Raw genomic sequence first — 22,520 nt, forward strand, 5'->3', positions numbered from 1 at the left:
TACGCAATGTGGAAGGAATTGATTCGAATTCATGGTACCGGGATTTCTTGGAATTGGTAAAACTATGTAAATTTTTACTGATTGAAAATTTGTAATTATTATTTCGTGCAGTGGAATTATCGCTGGAATTATATTTGTATTTTATTTACTGTATTCTTTGAGAGAACGACCAGTAGAATTATAATTTGTAATTTTGAGTATTATTTTCTAATTAATGAAATTAATTACGAAATTTGGAAGAAATTATTGGGAATTCATGTAAAATACTGAAATTTATTGGAATTGGTTGAGATTATTTTAACTTTCACTAATAGAATATTCGGAATTATGGTTTCATTTAGTGGAATTTTTGGAATATATTCTGAATTATTCAAATTCTTAACAATTTTAAAAATTCACCAGAATTATATTATTTTATTTTATTTTGTCATCAAATTTTGTATACTTTTTTCCTCTTGTATTTTTTTGGAATCCAAGACTTGATTACCAAAGATGGACAGGTGGCCACGTTTCGAAGATGATTTTGAAAGCGTGTCGTACAAATAACGCAGGTACACGATTATCGGCTCAAACTTGCCTCCAATATGACAAAATTAATAAGTAATAACGCACAACACCTTCATAAGAACATTTTTATAACCTACAATCCGGTTTGTCAACATAGTCTTAACAATATTGACAATTTTTTAGCAACAGTTTGTGATAAAATGCACGATTCTCAGTAATTATTTATAATTATTACCTAATTTATCCCATCTGCAGTAAAAGTGCACAGCATTAACTTAGCCTTGCTAACGGCTTACACAATCGAACAACTTTTTGTAATCCGAATATTAAAATACTTTTCTTTGTGTATTTAATTATTCAAAAAACGAGTCTGGAAATAAAGAAACCACTACAACAGAATGTCAACTAACTGCAGTTGTCAGTATTTCAAGAATTTTAACGAATTTTTAAAATCGTAATTTTATGTAAAAAAAAATGCGCGCTTTAGTTATTCAGAATAAATTAAAACCTTGCTTTAGTTTCCGTGTTAAGTTTGTTGTCCTAGTTTTCAAACATTGAGCAATTCCAACAAAAAAATTAAACGCACAAACCTGGAACGTTTCGTAGCAACACTTGAACATTTTAATATCGACGTCCAACATTTAGAGAAAACTCGAGTTAAATTCATCAGTCAAAACACGCACAATTCTTTTTAAAAAATCTATCTTTTATTGAAAACATCCAGTGTTAATTACTAACAAACAATTTACAAAACTTATGGCACTATAACAACCTGAGATCTACTAATCTGCGATCCCGATTAACTTCTTTAAAGGCACCATCATCTACGACTAGCTAATATTCAGACGAGTTGCTATTCCAATAAGGTGTCCACTTGTTCGCCACTCCCCTATGTCTTTCATTATAAGCACTCTTCACACTCTTATCCAAAACCACGAACGCTGAAGACGACTCCACCGAACTGTCCCTCATCCACTTATTCTTAGCAGTGATATCAATCAAAGGCAAAACTGGAGTGGTGCACCTACTGGCCAAGTTCTCCACCAGAACCGGTTTACCGAAAGTTTTAGGCCGCGAAGGCGCCTCAGAATTCGAGACATTCTGGCTCCTGGGGAGCGTCCGGGACCTCCCTCTGGACGTTTTTGACACCACGGAGTCCGGACTGGTGCTCCTCGACGACGACTTCTTCTTGTCTTCCGGGACGGACAACTTTGGGCCGAAGACTGACGTTTCTATCTGGGATAAAGAACGGTTTCTGGGACTTCTGACGGGTTTTGCCGATTTTGCAGCTGGTTTGGTGCTACGGCAAAAATGTTAGTGTTGTTTTGGCGCTACTGGACATTACCTGGGGGGTTTTTGTTCTACAGGGGGTTGTATTTTGCTCAGGGCGGTTTTCTCTACGCGTTCTTCTTCCAGTACTCTTTTAGGTGGGCTCAGGTTGTCTAAAGGTCGGGATTTTCGTTCCACTCTTTCACGGATTAGGTAGTCGATGTACGCTTTTCTGTATTCGGGTTGGCACTCAATGTTTCCTTCTAGCTTCAGTTCTGGGTCTCTTTTCAGGGGTTCGGTTCGGGGCACGTTGGGGAAAGGAACATATTTTTCGGTTTGTTCAGTCAAGTGGTCTAACTGAAATGAATCAGGAAGCTGAAATTATCGGTTGGTTTATTTTCTGTTTCAGATGGCTACTGAAATGAAAGTTAATCTTAAAAAAATATAAGCACACTTCGAAAGAATATATTTCATAGAAGAATTATACTTTTATGTAAAACCACATACTTTTTGTAACGGACAAAGTCCATCTAAATATAACATAGTAAAAAATATAAAGAATGAAGTGTTATATAAATTATTTACAACACTATTAGCCATAAATTAATTGAATTCGCAAATATTGTATGATATTGTATTTGCAGAGTAAACGATAAAACTATAAGTAAATATAGAATTAAACTATAAAAGATAACGCTAAATAATTTTATCTAAATAGACGAGTTTTCGTGTTACAACATACATAATAGTTGACCTCTAAAGTGATATACTTAACCTGAACTGATATGACGAGGCATACCTACTTAATAACTAGATATTTAAAATAATTGTCATAAATTATATGTTTTTATAATTCTATATTTTTGGTCGTTTAGAAGTTGACGTTAACACAAATCTAATAAACTAAATATTAAAGGCGCATTAGTACAGGTTCTGGAAAATTTTAATTCAAAAGAAAAAAGTGAGAAAATGACAAAAACCTATTGAGAGATCCGTAATTGAATCTTTGCAAAGCTGTTATATAATAATTGACATAAACACACATAAATAGCATAAATATAAATTTACACTTCTGTAAACATCAACCCATATTTTTAGTATCTAATTAGTAATTAACGTGGAACTGAACCAACAGCATGTTTTTATTAGTACACAGAAAAACTATTATATGAATTATAAACACGCGTTAAAACGAACATAATCAATATTTTGCTTTGGTGTATAACTGGTTGCATAACCGTTATCATTTAAAAACCCGCAATAATAATTAATTTTTTTTAGAGATACTGCAAACTGATTTACTTTCTGTATTATTTTTTCAAGTGTATGCAGTGTGTTGAAGTTAGCTTTAGTTTTGAATTTAGTTTGAATTCTTGAAGGCTATTTTGAACATTTATGGCACTGAAGTATTTTTTTCATATAGCATGTGATAGTTACCAACAAAATTAGAAATTTCTGAAAGCAATATGAAAATGTTATTGTTTTAACGCTGTTACACAAATTCTGAAAAAAGTAGCTTCAATCACTGAAGGTTCAAAAACGTAAACATATCTGTTTATACTTATTTGAAAAAACTGTCAAAATCATCAGATCTCACTAAAACCGGTGCTACCAACAGAAGATTAAAAAATTTACAACTTGATTTACATATTTTTTTAAGTGATAAAAACGGGAGAAAGTTAAACTACAACGTTTTATTTTGCATAAATTGTTATGTCATTGACTTAGGGATTATAATATTTTCACATTTCAATCAGAGAAAAACTATCAGAAATAAAAAATACTGTCGGAACCAATGTTTTTTCACTGTCACAAAGTGTCAGTTTCTAACTATTAGGAGTATAATCTTTTTTTTAATGTTGTCATTCTTGACACTATAGACATGCTGACGTTGGATGCGATGAGACAGATCTTTTAAACTTCAAACGTCACAGTGATAATACGACAGACTATCAAAATTTTCAGAATGACAGAAATATGACATCCAAGATTTTCTGGCTCCGACTGTATATACATATAGGGTGAGTCACTGGGCACGCCCCTTGATATCTCCTTAATAATTAGAAATAGAAAAAAATCTAAGCTTAAAACTACACAGTTTTTTGGTGAGCACATGCGAAAATTATTCTCAACTATACAAAATATTCCATGTTTAAAATGTAACACAGTACTTGATTTTTTCAAATGGAATACCCTCTATATATTTTTATACATTTTGATTCACCTCTTCCTATGCTTTATAACAATACTTTATTTTCGAAATTTCGATGCAATGTTGCCAAATTATTCCAATCTTTTTGAATTTTTTTAACCATGGAAAGGTTAAAATGAAATCGCAATATAGGGTTATTTTTAAAATCTGGATTATGACATATTTTGTGGAACAATAAATAAACATGAATTTTCTTATGGAACAAATTAAATTGAGTTTTAATGTACAAAGTGTTCATAAAACAATTTTATTCTGTTTTGTTTTCTCTTTCTCTTTGGTTAAATACCTATTTTAATGGACATACTGACTTATGAAAGAAAAGGGAACAAAAAATAGGGTAAGATGCGGTAATGAAATACAGGATGTTCTACTTGAAGAAACTAAAATATCTATATTTGAAAATTCTAAAGTGTATTTTTTTCTAAACACACTGTAAATTAAAAAATTGATATCATTACAATGTGCACGTTGTTGTTTATCTCTTCAAAAATGACTAAAATACAGGTCTTAAAAATAATGTTATTGTAATTTTTTGGACACAAAAATCAAACAAATTGAAATAACTTGGCAACTTCGCATCCAAATTTCAAAAATAACGAACGGTTATAAAGCGTAGAAAGAATCTAAAAAGAATATGTAAAACTATATAAGGCACACTATTTAAAAAAACCGACTTGTGTGCTATGTCAAAACAAAACACTGTGTATAGTCTACAATAATTTTTGTGAGTACAACACACTCAACTATTTTTTTTTCTATTTTCAATAATTATGGCGATACTGAGCACCGTGCGTTTAGTGACTCATCCTGTATACACAAGTGGTGGGAAACTTGCATCAACCTACATAACCAAATTTTGGGTTGACATGATTTTAATATTCCTTTTCGTTCTTCTGAGATATTTAAAGAATTTCATTTCAATTTTTCGAAAAATTCTCGCCATCAATACGTATCTTTTTTTCTTTGGAAGATTTTAATCCCGGGCCATACAAACGTCATATTTTTCGAGTCAGTTCGGTGTAATGTATTTCCCAGCATTTTGTGACGATTCGTATGCAAATTTTCAATAATGTCAACTTTTCATTACCTCCCCGTATGAATTTTTTGACCGAGCTTTGAAATTTCGAAAATTTTGATCTTGCACCATCCACATCATGTTTTTCGAATCAGATGGTCGAAATGCATTTTCCATAATTTTAAGGCTTTTTAGGCAACGTTTCAAAAACTTAAATTTTTCAATAATGAATTTTGTGACAGATATACGAATTTTCGATGTAATAAAAAAAAATTCGTTTTCAAACAGAATTTTTTTGGAAAATTTTTCATTACCTCCCCACTTGAGTTTTTTGTCCGAGCTTTCCTGACATCTAAAAAAACTTCATTTTCAAACTGAATTTTTCGAAAATTTTGATGTTGGACAATCCACATATTATGTTTTTCGAATCAGCTGATCGAAATGCATTTTCCAAAAATTTTTAAAGCTTTTAAAGTAACTTTTCAAAAACCTAAATTTTTCAGTAATGAATTTTGTGACAAGTATGCGAATTTTCGATATAATAAAAAAAAAATCATTTTCAAACTGATTTTTTTTTGGAAAATTTTTCATTACCTCCCCATTTGAGTTTTTTGTCCGAGCTTTTCTGACATCTAAAAAAATTTCATTTTCGAACTGAATTTTTCGAAAATTTTGACTTGGACCATCCACACATTATGTTTTTCGAATCAACTGGTGGAAATGCATTTCCCAAAATTTTTAGGCTTTTTAGACAACTTTCCAAAAACCTAAATTTTTCAATAATGAACTTTTTAACAGATATGCAAGCTGTCAATATATTAAAAAAAAATCATTTTCAAACTAAATTTTTTTCGAAAATTTTGATCCTGGGCCACCAACACTACATATTTTTCGAATCAGCTAGATGCATTAGACAAATTTTCAATAATCTCAGTTTTTCATTACCTCCCCATTTGAGTTTTTGTCCGAGCTTTTGTGGCATGTAAAAAATTCAATTTTCAAACTGATCTTGGACCATCCACACATTATATTTTTTCAATCAGCTGGTCGAAATGCATTTCCTAAAATTTTTTAAGGTTTTTTTTCAGGCAACTTCTCAAAAACCTAAATTTTTCAATAATGAATTTTTTGACAGGTATGCGAGTTCGCGATATATTATTAAAAAAAATAATTTTCAAACTGATTTTTTTGGAAAATTTTGATCATGGGCCAACAATACTTCATATTTTTCGAATCAGTATATTCAGTAGATGAATTAGGCAAATTTTCAATTATCTCAATTTTTCATTACCTCGATGTATGAATTTTTTATTTGAGCTTTTGGGACTTCTAAAAAACTTTAAATTCCAAAACAAATGTTCGGAAACTTTGATCTTGGACTATCCTTACATAATGTTTTTCAAACCAGCCGGTCGAAATGCGTTTCCCAAAAGTTTTAAGGCTTTTTAGACCAAAATTTTTCAGTAATTAATTTTGTGACAGGTTTGCAAGCTTTCGATTTATTAAAAAAAATCATTTTCAAACTGAATCTTTTTGGAAGATTTTAATCCTGGGCTACCGACTACATATTTTTCGAATCAGGTAGATGCATTAGACAAATTTTCAATAATCTCAGTTTTTCACTACCTCTCCCTATGATTTTTTTGTCTGAGATTTTGTGTGTAAAAAATTTAATTCTTAAACTGAATTTTCCGAAAATTTTGATCTTGGACACATTACGTCGAAATGCATTTTCCAAAATTTTTTAGGACTTTTTAGGCAACTTTTCAAAAACTTAAATTTTGTAATAATGAATTTTTTGATACGTATGCGAACTTTCGATAAGCTAAAAAAGATCATTTTCAAACTGAACTTTTTTGGAAAATTTTGATCATGGGCCACCAACACTATATTTTTTTAATCAACTAGATGAAATGGGCAAATTTTCAATAATCTCAATTTTTTATTACCTACCCGTATGATTTTTTGTTCAAGCGTTTGTGACATGTAAAAAATTGAATTATCAAACTGAATTTTTCGAAAATTTTGATCTTGTACCATCTACACATTATGTTTTTCGAATCACCTGGTGGAAATGTATTTCTCAAAATTTTTTACGGCTTTTTAGGCAAGTTTTCAAAAACCTAAATTTTTCAATAATGAATATTTTGACAGGTATGTGACCTTTCGAAATATTAAAAAAAAAATCATTTTCAAACTGAATTTTTTTGGAAAATTTTTATCTTGGGATACCAACACTATATTTTTCGATTCAGCTAGATGAATTAGACAAATTTTTAATAATTTTAATTTTTCATTATCTCCCCGTTTGAATTTTTTGTCCGAGCTTTGGGGACATCTAATAAAGAAAATTTCAAACAGTATTTTTTGGAAAATTTTGATCTGGGGCCATCAACACTTCATATTTTTCGAATCAGGTAGATGAATTCCGCAAATTTTCATTAATCTCAATTTTTCATTACCTCCCTGCATGAATTTTTTTTGCCCGAGTTTTTATGACATGTAAAAAATTTAATTTTCAAACTGAATTTTTCGAAAATTTTTATCTTGGATCATCCACATATTATGTTTTTCTAATCAGCTGGTCGAAATGCGTTTCACAAAATTGTTTAAGGCTTTTTAGACAACTTTTCGAAAACCTAAATTTTTCAATAATGAAGTTTTTGACAACTTTCGATATATTAAAAAAACATTTTCAAACTGAATTTTTTTGGAAAATTTTTATCCTGGGCCATCAACAATGGATTTTTTGATTGTTTTTCGAACACCTTTAAGATTTTGACTTACACAAATTATTTTCGGCTACATTTCTTCCAAAATTCCAACAGTTGTACAAATTTAAATATCTTCGGAATTCTGTTACGTCCGATGAGAAAATGTACCTGTATTAAGTCAAGTAGAGCTAATTTTTTTTCAATTATAAAATCTAAATAAATTTTAATTTAGAAACAATTTTCCCTTGTCTAAAAGTTGAATTTTTCACTAATTTTATTGTTGTTGGATGGACCACAGCACATGGAAAAATGGAAAAAATTATAAGCACTAAAAACCTAATAACATCATTCTACATTTCGGATTACTGTGTATTTTATTAGTAAACGCAATATGACATGCGAGTGTAGCGAGCGATACTGTTTATACGTATAGTCAAGTCCTTGATGTAGTAACACTGAGATACAAAGAAGTTTTTTCACCATGTATGTAAACTAACTATACCTATTGCACTAATTATACATATATTCTTGCATTATTTAAGGACTAAATGAAGATAAAAAACATACAAGTTATCTTTTTAATTCTCCACAATTTTCCCCTTTACAACTGTAATAAAATCAAGGGAGAAAATACTGCAGTTTATTTAAAATCGCTTAATTAAAATTTCCACTTTGTTGCTGTAACGTAATTTCCGGTAGTTATTTTTATGCAAATGCTAAATTCGATATAAACGGATCTTCAAGACTTTAATAACAACGTCTACATTTCAAGGACCAATTTAACAATTTTTGCCCGTCAGCATGCGTTTAAAAACAGAATAAAATTAAAAAATAGGCCATGGAAACAACAGTCTTCATATTTGCATCAAAAAACGATGAAAAGGAAGAATATATGTACATATAAACGGATAATGTCACGATAAAAATGTACTCGACTTCGTCTGTCTGTGTCCAGATTTAGGTCACGATATAAAGTGGTAATTTTATCGCCGATTTTGTCAATTTTGTTAAACAAATTACGAAATATTCGAGTTATAATTTCCAAAACACAATTTTATTTGCAAAAACTTACAATACATTTAAATGCAAAAAAATACAAGCAGTCTACCATATTATTTTCCTCATACCCACCTCTCCTTCGCTCGAAAGACTGCACTCCGGTTTTCTAACTTCCGGCCTTTTCCGGGGAAAATCCACATAAGAGCACTTATATTCCGGACTAATTTCCATTTTGCCTTCACTCTTCAGATTATTTTCATGATGAGCCCTCCGACTCCTCGTTTTAGACGCATCAACAGCATTCTTATTAAAATCGATATAAGCATTCCTGTACTCCGGATTCAAATCTATCCTTCCTTCCAGCTGCAAATTGTGAACAATCTTCGGCGCCTCGACCCTCAGTTGCGGCTTTTCCACAAACTGGGTCCTACTCTCAGTTTCAGTTTCCATGGGACCTTCGGGCTTGAAACTGCTCTCTTTCAAGCGACCTAAATTAACCCACTATCACACTACAGAAAACCAAAAACACACATTACCTAATCTAGCCCTCAGAGCTAAATCCTCATGCGCGCTATCCATCCGCCTCAGATTCGGGATCTGAGGATGGATCTGCTGCTGGAAGGCCGCCGAAACGTCGGGAACCACGTCATAAAACCCATCAGTCTTTAAATTATTCACAGGCAGTGCCGGTTTTGGTCTTTCGGTTTTGTACTCGATGAACTCTCGTCGATACTCCGGAAGGAAATCCAGCTCACCTTCCATGTGTAGGTTCGTTTGCTTTTTGGTGAGGGCTGGTCGTTTTTGGACGTCATATCGAACAAACTTCTCTTGTTTCTCGGTGAGGATATCGTGGTCGCCCTCTAGGTGGAGATTGGTCAGTTTTTTGTACAGAGGGGGTTTGGGTGGCAGGTCGAAAGGCACAAATTTTTCGCGGTTTTCGGTGTTTATGTCCATGTCGCCTTCTAGTTTGAGGGTTGTGGGTTTTCTCAAGAGGGTGGGTCTGTTGCCAAGGAGATATTGGATGAATTTTTCTGCTTGCTCGGTGGTGGTGTACAAGTCGCCCTCTAGTTTTAGGTTTGTGGGTCGTTTGATGAGAGGGGGGCGCTCGAGGGGAGGGTATTGGATGTATTTTGCTCTGATTTCGGTTAACAGTCTTTCAGTCTCTCTGGAAAATTAAAAATTCGATTAAAGTTTGTTTAAATTCATTATGAATATATTTTAGAATTATTAAGAAAAATGTCCAATCATTGATCAAAATATTATATCGATATAATCGAAAAAAATAAATTTATTTTTAAAATAACTATGCTGGAATTGCGGGTATTTGACAGTCGTTTGACGGTAGCTGTCAATACAGACAGGAGTGCGCTGGTACTGCCAACATAATTTTTTTAACGTTAAATTTCAAATTTGTATAAATTTGAAAATATGCCCTGTGTGATAGTTTGTGCTTTAAAAATTTTACTTTATTATTAGAGTCAAAAATCAGAGTTGTACGACTTTTTGGGCAGTATAAAGTAAAAATTATTTTCAGTTGAACATGGTATCTTGATTTGGCAACATACAGCTTTGTATTTTTATACATAACCCTGTATATATTCCCAAATGTAGTATTTTATTTTTGAAATTCCGATGCAACGTTGCCAAGTTATTCTAGTTTCTTTAATAAAAATATCAAAACAGTTAATTTTAATTGCCGATCGAAGCTCAGGAAGTATTGTAATAGGGTCCATCCATCTGTCTGTCTATCTGTCTGTTTGTCCGTCTGCTGTCTGTGTCGATTTTTATTAGAAGATAATCTCCGAAACTACCACACGATTGTTATCAAATTTCGTAAGTATTTTAGGAATATCATGTAGATGGTAAGACACTAATTAAAATGTGTCTATTAATCCCCAGCAACAATGAAATGACGTCACCTCAAATTTTTGGATAGTAAATGTTTCTTAAATTTTATAAAATAACATACTTCTAAAAATTATATACTTGTGGTTCCTAAATCCTCTTGATTTTTTACACTAGAGATCCAGATCTTTGAAAACAAAGCTTCCAAAATAAGTTACAATTTAATTTTGAAACTTTTGAAACGAATAAATCCGTAAATCCAAAATCTGCAAAATATTATGATTCTATCTTTATTGCATTTTAGAATTATTATTTATACAGGGTAACTCAAAAATGAATAAATAAGTCAATTCATTTCATTGTTCTAATCAAGACTTACCACTCCATTTTTCAGAAAATTTGGGAAAACAGTCCTATTATTATTAGCTACACAGTGTACTTATTAAAACTGACATAATTGTCCTTGACAAAATGTTGATGATGTCATTACAAAATTTTTTATTGGAAAAATTCACTTGAAATATACGCATAGTATGCTCTTTAGCTATAGTTTAAGTGTCCACACATATCTTTATTTTAACTTATAGCGATTATTTTTTTTTTGTCATCATAAAATTGTGTTAAGAAAAAACTCAACTCGAAGATGCTGGATTTGCTTCATTGTACTTCAGGAGCGAGGGAAGTTCTGTCGAAACATTTTTTTTTACTTTTTTCACATCCTGGATTCTATTATTAGTTTTCACTCCTACTCGACAGAAGAAGATAATTAGCCCCGCCCACCCACCCTGCCTCCTTTCCAGTGATTGATTGTATCCTATCTGAATAAAATGAATCATCTTATACTCAATAGAAATAAAATTAGTTGTTAAAATAAGAAGAGGGGGTGGGCGGGGCTAGTACTTGCTAAGATAAGACTGATTTTGGCAAATGACATACCCCCCAAGAAAATAGAGGGTGGGTGGGCGGGGCTGGTATTTGATAGGATAAGACTGATTTTGGCACATGACATACCCTCCAATAAAATAGAGGGTGGGTGGGCGGGGCTAGTATTTGATAAGATAAGAGTGATTTTGGCACTTTTAAGATTTTCGATCGTTTTTCAACTATTTTCGAAAATTAGTTGAAGACATTTTCTTGTAGATTTCGATATCCAGAAGTCAAATTCGGCTTCGTTTCTTCGGAAATTCCTATCGTTTTCCAAAATCGCTAATTGAAATATAGCAATTTTTACAGTTTCGTGAAAATACCTCGGTATAAAAATTTTCTAGATAACAAGGAAATTATTATTAATTTTTGTTTCACAAAATACAATTGTTTCAAGAGTGTACTTTGTAGTTTTTATATACATATTTACAGAAATCTTTAAAATTTGTTTATTTTGGACAATAGAGAAGTCAGGAAAGTTCAGCTCACGTTAGATCAAGTCAGGTCAGATGCATAAAATAAGAAATAAAATTTATAGCAAATAGTATAACAAAAATAGTTACGATTAGCGAAAAATTGAAACATCGAAATATTCAAAAACTGAAACATCGTGGAAATCGAAACATAAAAAAGTTCAAAAACTGAAACATTGTAAACATCAAAAAATCAAGAAATAGAGAAATCGAAAACTCAGAAATATTCGGATTTCTCCTGACCTGACCTGACCTGACTTGACCTGACCAAAATTCAAAAATCGAAAAGTTAAAAATTGAAAAATTTAAAATCAAGAAAAAATCGAACAAACTGTAAAATCAGAAAATCGAAAAACTGAAAAACAAAAAGTTTAAAAACCGCAAGATTGAAAATTTAAAAATTTTAAAAATCGAAAAATTCCAAAATTGAAAAACTAAAACCAAAAAATCGAAAAATCGAAATATCGAGAAATCAAAACATCAAAAAACTGAAAAATCGAAAATTTAATACATAATTCAAAAATTAAAAAACTGAAATAACGAAGAACTGAAAAACTGAAAAATCAAAAAGTCGAAAAATGTAAGGTTTTAAAAGTCGCAAAAATTAAAATATCGAGAAATTGGAACATCTAAAATTTAAAAATCGAGAAATCGAAAAATCGGAAAGTCGAACAATCAAAAATCTAAATAAGTATTGAAAAAGCTCAGAACTGAATTATCAACAAATTGAAAAATGGAAAAAAAACTGAAGAATCGAAAAATTTAAAATCGAAAATAAAAAATCAAACATATTAAAAATTGAAAAATCCATAAATTGAAAAATTTAAATACTGAATATTTTAAAAATCGAAAATGGATAATTTAAAGAAATAAAAAAATTTTAAAAATAAAAAGAAAGTAAATATTGAAGAACTGAAAAATCAAAAAACTGAGAAATGAGAGATCGAAAATCCAAAACTTAAATCGAAAATTTGAAAAATTATAAAACTGGAGAATCGTAATACTGAAAAATTGAGATACTGAAGAATTCCAAAACTGAAATGAGGAAAAATTGAGAAATCGAAGAAATGAAAAATCAAAACATCGAACAATTGGAGAATCAAAAAGCCGAAAATTCAAAACGTCAAAATTTAAAAATCGAAAAGTTAAAATTTGACAAATTTCAAATTAAAAGAAAACGAACAATCGAAAAATGTAAAGTTGGAAAAACGAGAAACTGAACAATCGAAAAACTGAACAATTGAAAAACTGAAAAATCAAGAAATCTAAAAATCGCAAGTTTGAAAAATCAAAGATTCTAAAATTTTAAAAATCGAAGAATTAATAAATTGAAAAATCTAAAACCAAAAAGTCGAAGAATTGAAAAATCCAGCAATTGAAAAGTTCCCAAAATTGAAATGGTGAAAATTTTGAAAATCGAAAATTTATAATTCAAAGAAATAGAAAAAATTAAAAAACAAAAATCTGAGAAATAAAAATTCGAGAAGTTGAATAATTGAAACATCTATTAAAGATCTGAGAAATCCAGAAATCGAAAATCCAAAAATTAAAAATCATACAAAATTGAAAATTCACACAACTGAAGAATCGAAAAACTGAAAAATTGACATACTGAAGGATTCCAAAACTGCAATAACGAAAAATTGGAAACTCGTAAGGCCAAAAAGTCAAATAGTCGAAACATCGAAAACTTCAAAAATTGAAACATCGTAGAAATCAAAATATCAAAGGATCGAGAAATCGAAAATTCGAGAATTCGAAAAATCGAAAAGTTGGGAAATCGGACAAGGCCAAAATGGAAATACCGAAAAGATAAAAATTGAAAAATACAATTGTTTCAAGAGTGTATTTTGTAGTTTTTACAGAAATCTTTAAAATTTGTTTATTTTGGACAATAGAGAAGTCAGGAAAGGTCAGATCACGTTAGATCAAGTCAGGTCAGACGCATAAAATAAGAAATAAAATTTATAGCAATTAGCATAAGAAAAAAAGTTACGATTAGCGCTTTTTTTACTTTTTTCACTTCCTAGATTCTATTATTAGTTTCCTCTCCCCCCACTGCTTTTGAATTTTGATTAGATGAAGACTGAATTTTATTTTGTCAAGTGGTCGAATCTGCGCTTGAAAAAATTCAAAGTGGCCCCGCCTACCCACCCGGTTTTCTGTCTGATCACTCATTTCATTGGACGAAGAGTGCATTTTCTATTGATAACTAGTCGAATCAAGACAAAAACGTAAAATCAACTCCACCCAGCTCCGCTTTTTGAATTTCATTGGCTTATATTATTTCTTCTAAGATGAAAATTTCGTTTTGGTTCGTCAAGTAGTCCAATCTACGCTTTAAAAAATTCAAAGCAAAAAGTTCCATTTACTCTTAACATTGTTCAGTCCTATCTTGGCAAGTTTTAGCCCCGCCCACCCACCCTTTCTTTTTCTTAGAGGATATGACATTTACCAAAATCAGTCTTATGTTAACAAGTAATAGCCCCGCCCACCCGCCCTCTATTCTCTTAGAGTGTATGTCGTTACCTCCAATCAGTCTTATTTTACCAGTACCAATTGGAAAATTAGTTTTAAAACTTAGATTCTTCCGCTTGTCAAAATAGAATTCAATTCCCATTTTACACTAAATAAAATAAGTCAGTGAAATGGAGAAAGCTCTTTATTTTCTTAGAGGAAATGGCATTTCCCAAAATTAGTCTTCTCTTAGCGAATATTAGCCCCGCCCACCCGCCCTTTATTTTCTTAAAGGGTAAATCATTTGCCAGAATCTATTCTATGTTAGCAAGTAGCACTAGCTCCACCCACCCACCCTTTATTTTTGGAGGGTGCCAGTTACAAAAATCGGTCTTATCTTTACAAGTACTAAGCCCCGCCCACTCACCCTGTTGTTATTCTAACGATCTTATTTCTGTTCAGTATAAGATTCACCTTTCATTCTCACTAGATAAAATGAATCATTGAAATTTGTTCTTTTGTAGAGTGAAAATAGGAACTACTTAATATAACGCAGACTGATGAGGAAACGGGTGGGAGGGCGGGGCTATGTTTAACTTTTTCCTACACAATCTTTTATCAGCAAGCAATAAGCCCGCCCACCCACCCCTTCTTCATTCCAGTGATTACTCTTAATATTGTTCAGCTTTTTACCAAAATTAAGTTCTGTCGAAACAATTTTAGACCAATTTTTTGAGATTTTTAAGGAAACTTTGACTCTGTTAAATAACAAATACTTGCTAACTTAGGGGGAAAAGTATATTTTCACTGCTTATTTAATTAAAACTGTTAAATGTTTGTAACAATAAAAAAACACCAAAAAAATAAAGTTTTAGAACAACAAAATCACCCATTCAATAAAAAACAGTTTTAAACATCTTTACATACAAAAGACCATAGGATCCAAAAGAATCCTGTAATAAACCATGAAATTTGTTTTTAAAAAAATAATGTTGGTGCAACTATTTGACGATTTATATGACAGACACTGAAGGACTTTTTTTGGTTATACAAGTTTTCAAAATTTATAAAAATTTTAGTCTTGTCGAACATGTATTTTTTAAGGCTGAAAAACTAAGACGTTAAAATAAATACAATTTTGAAGTAAATGAGAATAATAAAAAAACAGATGTACTAAAAACGACAAAGATAAAATAAAGCTGAGGGCCATTACTAATGCGATTTATAAAATTGTTGATTGCGGTATAAGAAGTATAATAAGTGTTTTTTATTACTAGAGATTGTTCACCGAGGTGGAGTCGAGATATATAAAACGCCATGGGATAAAAATAATAATTTCATTGAATTTTATATAAAAAAACCATAAAGACTTAACATTCTTTTTTACAACCATTTTATGACTTTTAGCAACAAAATTTTAAGAACTATAAACAAAATGTAAACAACTGGAAAGTTTTCTAACATGTTTACAAACAAAACGAGAAATATTTGAAATGGAAAATAAAATAAAGCTTCACAACGTGTCTAGTGCAGCAAACATCACCAACTATGCAAAAAGCTTTTGAACGTTCTAATGAAGCAATAATGCAACAAAACACGGAATGTACAGTTTTCTGACATTTGATTGACTGTGATGAGCTATTCCGAGAACTTAATCTTCCAGCATGTTAAACAAAAAACGAAAAACTTTACCATTTAGCCATCCTTCACTAAAAACAGACTAAAAACAGCAGCGTTCCATTTGTGTCGTCCTTTTGTCATTAGCAATTTTAACCACAAGACAACTAAAGAATGTACTTTATAGCCAGATCCTAACGATACCACATAATGATTTCCTTAACGGTCTTACCTCTGTCACGTAAATCCGACAACGTAAAAATGAAACACACATTTTACGGACACCGAGCGACAGTGCTTTCGTGACTACACAGAATAGGAGTTGAACTACTTCTGAAGCATTTGCATTCGCTTTATAAACTTAATACCGAAAGTTCTTTTTATTAGGATTTATGATAAATCAATACGAAGATATTATAGCCCAACCTCCCTTCCTTCCATACCTAATCAATTTTCTTAACACACCTACCCTTAATCACTCCGTGCAGTTCGCAAAAAAACATCAAGTAACTAGGTTGGCTTTACCTTGAATTTTCCTTCATTTCGCTTTCATCAGGATCGATAACCGCAAATGAAGTGTATGGGTTTGGTCGGAAGGGCTTCTCGATGGGGTGTTCGGTGAAGTTATCCCTGTAGAGAGGCTGCAGCTCGAGGGCGCCTTCCACTTTCAGGGAGTCTTCCGGTTTAGAAGCTCGGACGGGAGGAATTTCCTGGAATCAATCATTGTGGGTTTTGGGGATGACTGGGTCCGGGTGGAGTTACCTGTCGAAGGTTGTCGGTGAACTCGTAGTAGTTCTTGAATCTTCGCTTGTATTCGCTCTTCAGGGGCTTGAAAGAGCCGTCGCGAAGTCTCAAGTTGTCGCTGGGCCAGAGGGTTCCTAAATTTATAATTTAAGTTTTTTTATAGTAAGGTATCTACAATTATTATTTATCTAACTTCTACTACTTTTAGTTCATTTTAACCACAGTTATTGGTATTCAGTAATGTATTATTTGAATTAAGGTGGCAGTAAAATACACGATCTAAAAACAATTGCTACATTTCAAATTTAATTCTGATTTCGACCTCATTTCTCATTTCCCACAACTCATTTCTCATTATGCACAATTCTTTTGTCATTTTGCACATCCGAATTTACATTTAACACATCACATTTCCCAATTCACACATCTCAGCTATCATTTCGCACACCCCATTTTTCATTCCGGACATCTCATTTCTCATTTCCCGCATCTTGTTTTCATTTCAAACATCTCATTTCATTTTGATTTCGCACTTTTCATTTCTCATTTCCCACATCTCATTTCTCATTTTATACATTTTCAATGCTCATTTCGAACTTCTCATTTTTCATTTCGCAAATCTCATTTCTTGTTTCGCACGTCTCACTTCATTTAGCACATCTCGTTTCTTATTTCGTACATTTCATTTCTCATTTCGGATTTCTCATTTTTCACTTCGTACATCTCATATTTCATTTCACGCATCTCATTTCTCAGATCTCATTTTCCATTTCGCACATCTAGTTTTAATTTCGCGCTTCTCACTTCTCATTTAGTACATCTATCTCACTCATGATTTTGCACGTCTCATTTTTTATTTCACACATCTCGTTTTTCATTTCGCACATCTCATTTTTCATTCCACACATCCCAATTTTTATTTCGCACATCCCATTTTTCATTTCGCCCGTTTCATTTTTCATTTCTCACATCTCATTTTTCATTTCACACATCTCATTTTTCATTGCGCATATCTCGTTTTTCATTCTACACTATTAATGAATTTAGGATTAAAATACGAAATGAAACTTTTAGTCAATATGATTATTATGTTTATTATTTTATAATGTTATTTTTGTTTAATATCTTTATTGTATGTAATATTAATCTGGATTTTTGTAAACTTTTTTAAATAACAACAATAAAGCTTCTATCTATCACTTCGCACTTCTCATTTTTCTCTTCGCACATCTTGTTTCCCATTTCGCACGTCTCGCTTTTCATTTCGCATAACTCATATTTTTCATTTCACGCATCTCATTTCTCATTTCTCACATCTCATTCTCCATGTCGCAGATCCCATTTTTCATTGCGTATTTCTCATTTTTCATTTTACACATATCATTTCTCGTCCACACATCTCATTTCTCATTTCGTATATTTCATTTTTCATTCTACACATCCCATTACTCATTTCACACGTCTCATGTTTCAGTTCGCACATCTCATTTTTCACTTCACACATCTTGTTTTCATTTTGCACAACTTATTTTTCATTTCTCATTTCTCACATCTCATTTTCCATTTCGTACTTCTAGTTTTCATTTCGGGGTTCTCATTTATCATTTACTATATCTATCTCATTCATGGTTTTGCACGTCTCATTTTTCATTTCACACATCTCATTTTTCATTTCGAACATTTGAATTCTCATTTCGCGTATCTCATTTTTTATTTCGCACATCTCGTTTTTCTTGTTACACATTTTATTTTTCATTTCGCCCATCTAGTTTTTTACTTCGCACATCTCATTCCCCATTTTCACATCTCATTTCTCATGTCGCACATCTTATTTTACATTTCTCACATCTTGTTTTACATTTCGCACATCTTATTTTGCATTTTGCATATCTGATGTTACATTTCGCACATCTCATTTCTTATTTCGCACATCTGATTTCCCATTTCTCACACCTCATTTTCCATTTTACACATCTTATGTTTCATTTCGACCTTCTCATTTTTCATTTCGGAGTTCTCATTTTTCATTTCGCAGATGTCATAGTTCATTTCACATTTTTCAATTCTCACATCTCATTTTCCATTTCGCACATGTAGTTTGCATTTCGCACATCTTATTTTTCATTTCACACTTCTGACATCTCTCGCACATCTCATTTGTTGCTTCGCACGTCTTATTTTTCATTTTGCACATATTATTTCTCATTTCGTACATCTCATTTCCCATTTCTCACACTTCATTGTCCATTTCGTACATCTAGTCTTCATTTCGCACATCTAATTTTTCATTTCACTCTTCTCACATCTTTCTCATTTTTTGTTTGTCAAGTCTAATTTTTCATTTCGCACATCTCATTTTTAATTTCGCACATCTCGTTTCTCATTTCCCACGTCCTACTTTTGATTTTGCACATGGTATTCCTCATTTGCCACATGTCATTCTTACTTTTTGCACATGTCGTTTCTCATTTCCCACGTCCCATTTTCCATTGCACACGTCTGATGTTTCATTTCACATCTCCTTTCTTATTGCACAGATCTCATTTTTCATTTCGCACATCTAATTTTTGATTTGAAACACTTCATTTTTAATTTCACACATCTCGTTTTTCTTTTCGCCCATCTTGTTTCTTATTTCGCACATCTCATTCTCATTTTGCACATATCAGTTTTCATTCCGCACATCTTATTTTTCATTTCGTAATTTTCATTTATCGTTCTCACATCTCATTCCTACATTTCGCACATCTCATTTTTCATATCGCACATCTCCTTTCTCATTTCGCACATGTAATTTTTCATTTCATACATCTCATTTCTTGTTTCGCACGTCTCATTTTTCATTTCTCAGATATCATTTCTCATTTCGCACATCCCATCTCTCATTTCGTACATCTCATTTTTCAATTCGCACATCTCATTTTTTACTCCACAAATCCCACTTTTCATTTCGTACGATTCATTTTTCATTTCTCATATCTAATTTCCCATTTCACACTTCCCATTTTTTCATTTCACACATCTCATAGTTCATTTCTCATTTCAAACATCTCATTTTCCATTTCGCACATCTAGTTTTCATTTCACACATCTTATTTTTCACTACACAGTTCTCACATCTTTCGCGCATCTCATTTCTTGTTTGGCACGTCTAATTTTTCATTTAGCACATATGATTTCTCATTTCGCACATTTCATTTCTCATTTTGCAGTTCTCATATTTTATTTCACACCTGTCATTTTTCATATAGTCAATCTCATATTTCATTTCACACTTCTCAGTTTTCATTTCGCACATCACATTTTTCATTTCGCGTTCTCATATTTCATTACGCACATCTCGTTTTTCACTTGGCACATATTATTTTTCATTTCGAACATTTGATTTTTCATTTCGCACTTCCCATTATTCATTTCACACATCTTATTTCTCATTTCAATCATCTCATTTTTTGTTTCGCACGTCTCATTTCTTATTTCGCACATCTCTTTTCTTATTTCGTACATGATATTTTTCATTTCGCATACCTCAATTTTCATTCCACACAAACTATTTTTTATTTCGCATGTCTCATTTTTCATTTCTCACATCTCATTTTTCATTTCGCACATCTCATTTCTTATTTCTCACATCTCATTTTCCATTGCTCACACCTCATTTTCCAATTTGCACATCTTATGTTTCATTTCGACCTTCTCATTTTTCATTTCGCAAGTAACATTTTTCATTTCGCACATGTTATAGTTCATTTCAGATTTCTCAATTCTCATATCTCATTTTCCATTTCGCACATCTAGTTTGCATTTCGCACATCTTATTTTTCATTTCACATTTCTGAGATCTCTCGCACATCTCATTTATTGCTTCGCACGTATTATTTTTCATTTCGCACATATTATTTCTCATTTCCTATATTTCATTTCATATGTCTCACATTTCATTATCCATTTCGTATATCTAGTCTTCATTTCGCACATCTAATTTTCATTTCACACTTCTCACATCTTTCGCACATCTCATTTCTAGTTTCTCACGTCTAATTTTTCATTTCGCACATCCCATTTTTCATTTCGAACGTCTCATTTTTCATTTCTCGCATCTCACTTTTCATTTCACACATCTCATTTTCAGTTTCGCACATCTAGTTTTCTTATGCACACTCATTTTTCATTTCGCACATCTAATTTCTCATTTTACACATCTCATTACTTATTTCGCACATATTATTTCTCATTTTCCATTTCGCATATCTTATTTTTCAATCCATGCATCCCATTTTTCATTTCGCACATCTCGTTTCTCATTTTCCATGTCATTCTTACTTTTTGCACATGTCGTTTCTCATTTCCCACGTCCCATTTTCCATTGCACACGTCTGATGTTTCATTTCACACATCTCCTTTCTTATTGCACAGGTCTCATTTTTCATTTCGCACATCTAATTTTTGATTTGAAACACTTCATTTTTAATTTCACACATCTCGTTTTTCTTTTCGCCCATCTTGTTTCTTATTTCGCACATCTCATTTCTCATTTTGCACATATCAGTTTTCATTCCGCACATCTTATTTTTCATTTCGCAATTTTCATTTATCATTTCTCACATCTCATTCCTACATTTCGCACATATTCTTTCTCATTTCGAACATTCCATTTTTCATTTCATACATCCTATTTCTTGTTTCGCACGTCTCATTTTTCATTTCTCAGATATCATTTCTCATTTCGCACATCCCATCTCTCATTTCGTACATCTCATTTCTCAATTCGATCATCTCATTTTTTACTCCACAAATCCCATTTTGCATTTCGTACGATTCATTTCTCATATCTCATTTCTCATTTCACACTTCCCATTTTTTCATTTCACACATCTCATAGTTCATTTCTCATTTCAAACATCGCATTTTCCATCTCGTACATCTAGTTTTCATTTCGCACATCTTATTTTTCACTACACAGTTCTCACATCTTTCGCACATCTCATTTCTTGTTTGGCACGTCTAATTTTTCATTTCGCACATATGATTTCTCATTTCGCACATCTCATTTCGCATTTTGCAGTCTCATATTTTATTTCACACCTGTCATTTTTTATAGAGTCAATCTCATATTTCATTTCACACTTCTCAGTTTTCATTTCGCACATCACATTTTTCATTTTGCAGTTCTTATTTTTCATTACGCACATCTCGTTTTTCACTTGGCACATATTATTTTTCATTTCGAACATTTGATTTTTCATTTCGCACTTCCCGTTATTCATTTCGCACGTCTTATTTCTCATTTCAATCATCTCATTTTTTGTTTCGCACGTTTCACACATCTATTTTCTTATTTCGTACATGACATTTTTCATTTCGCACACTTCATTTTTTATTTCACACAAACTATTTTTGATTTCGCACATCTCATTTTTCATTTCGGACTTCTCATTTTTCTTTTCACGCCTCTACTTTTTTATTTCGCACATCTCATTTTTCCATTTCGTATATCTCCTTCCTCATTTCGCACATCAAATTTGTTATTTCGTACATCTCATTTTTCATTTCACACATCTTATGTGTCATTTCTCACAACTCAATTTTCCATTTCGCACAGCCGAAAAAAACGCTGATAAAAAACATTATTTTACTCAAACCTTGAATACGTTTCATCTGACTAAATTGAAGATCGGCGTTAAAACTGTCCTCTTTAAGAAATCTTCGAATTTTTCCTTTTCAAATATCGGTTGCACCAATCA

General features: G+C 31.8%; 1 protein-coding gene across 1 annotated transcript in view; it reads right to left on the bottom strand.

The window, feature by feature from the left end:
- LOC135139229 (uncharacterized) overlaps positions 1 to 22,520 on the bottom strand; it is a 48,166-nt gene that overhangs the window by 10,526 nt on the left and 15,120 nt on the right. The window contains exons 3-8 of the mRNA XM_064069381.1: positions 16,795 to 16,910; positions 16,558 to 16,742; positions 9,253 to 9,881; positions 8,849 to 9,204; positions 1,853 to 2,133; positions 1,098 to 1,807 (exon numbers count right to left, since the gene is read on the bottom strand). Coding sequence (XP_063925451.1) covers positions 1,342 to 1,807; positions 1,853 to 2,133; positions 8,849 to 9,204; positions 9,253 to 9,881; positions 16,558 to 16,742; positions 16,795 to 16,910 — 2,033 coding nt within the window. The 3' untranslated portion in view covers positions 1,098 to 1,341. The remainder of the gene's footprint in view (positions 1 to 1,097; positions 1,808 to 1,852; positions 2,134 to 8,848; positions 9,205 to 9,252; positions 9,882 to 16,557; positions 16,743 to 16,794; positions 16,911 to 22,520) is intronic.

The sequence above is a fragment of the Zophobas morio genome, unplaced genomic scaffold (assembly GCF_036711695.1).
Source record: "Zophobas morio isolate AGI-343-1 ecotype UQ-CSIRO unplaced genomic scaffold, CSIRO_AGI_Zmor_V1 ptg000031l, whole genome shotgun sequence".
In the NCBI taxonomy this organism is placed as follows: Eukaryota; Metazoa; Arthropoda; class Insecta; order Coleoptera; family Tenebrionidae; genus Zophobas; species Zophobas morio.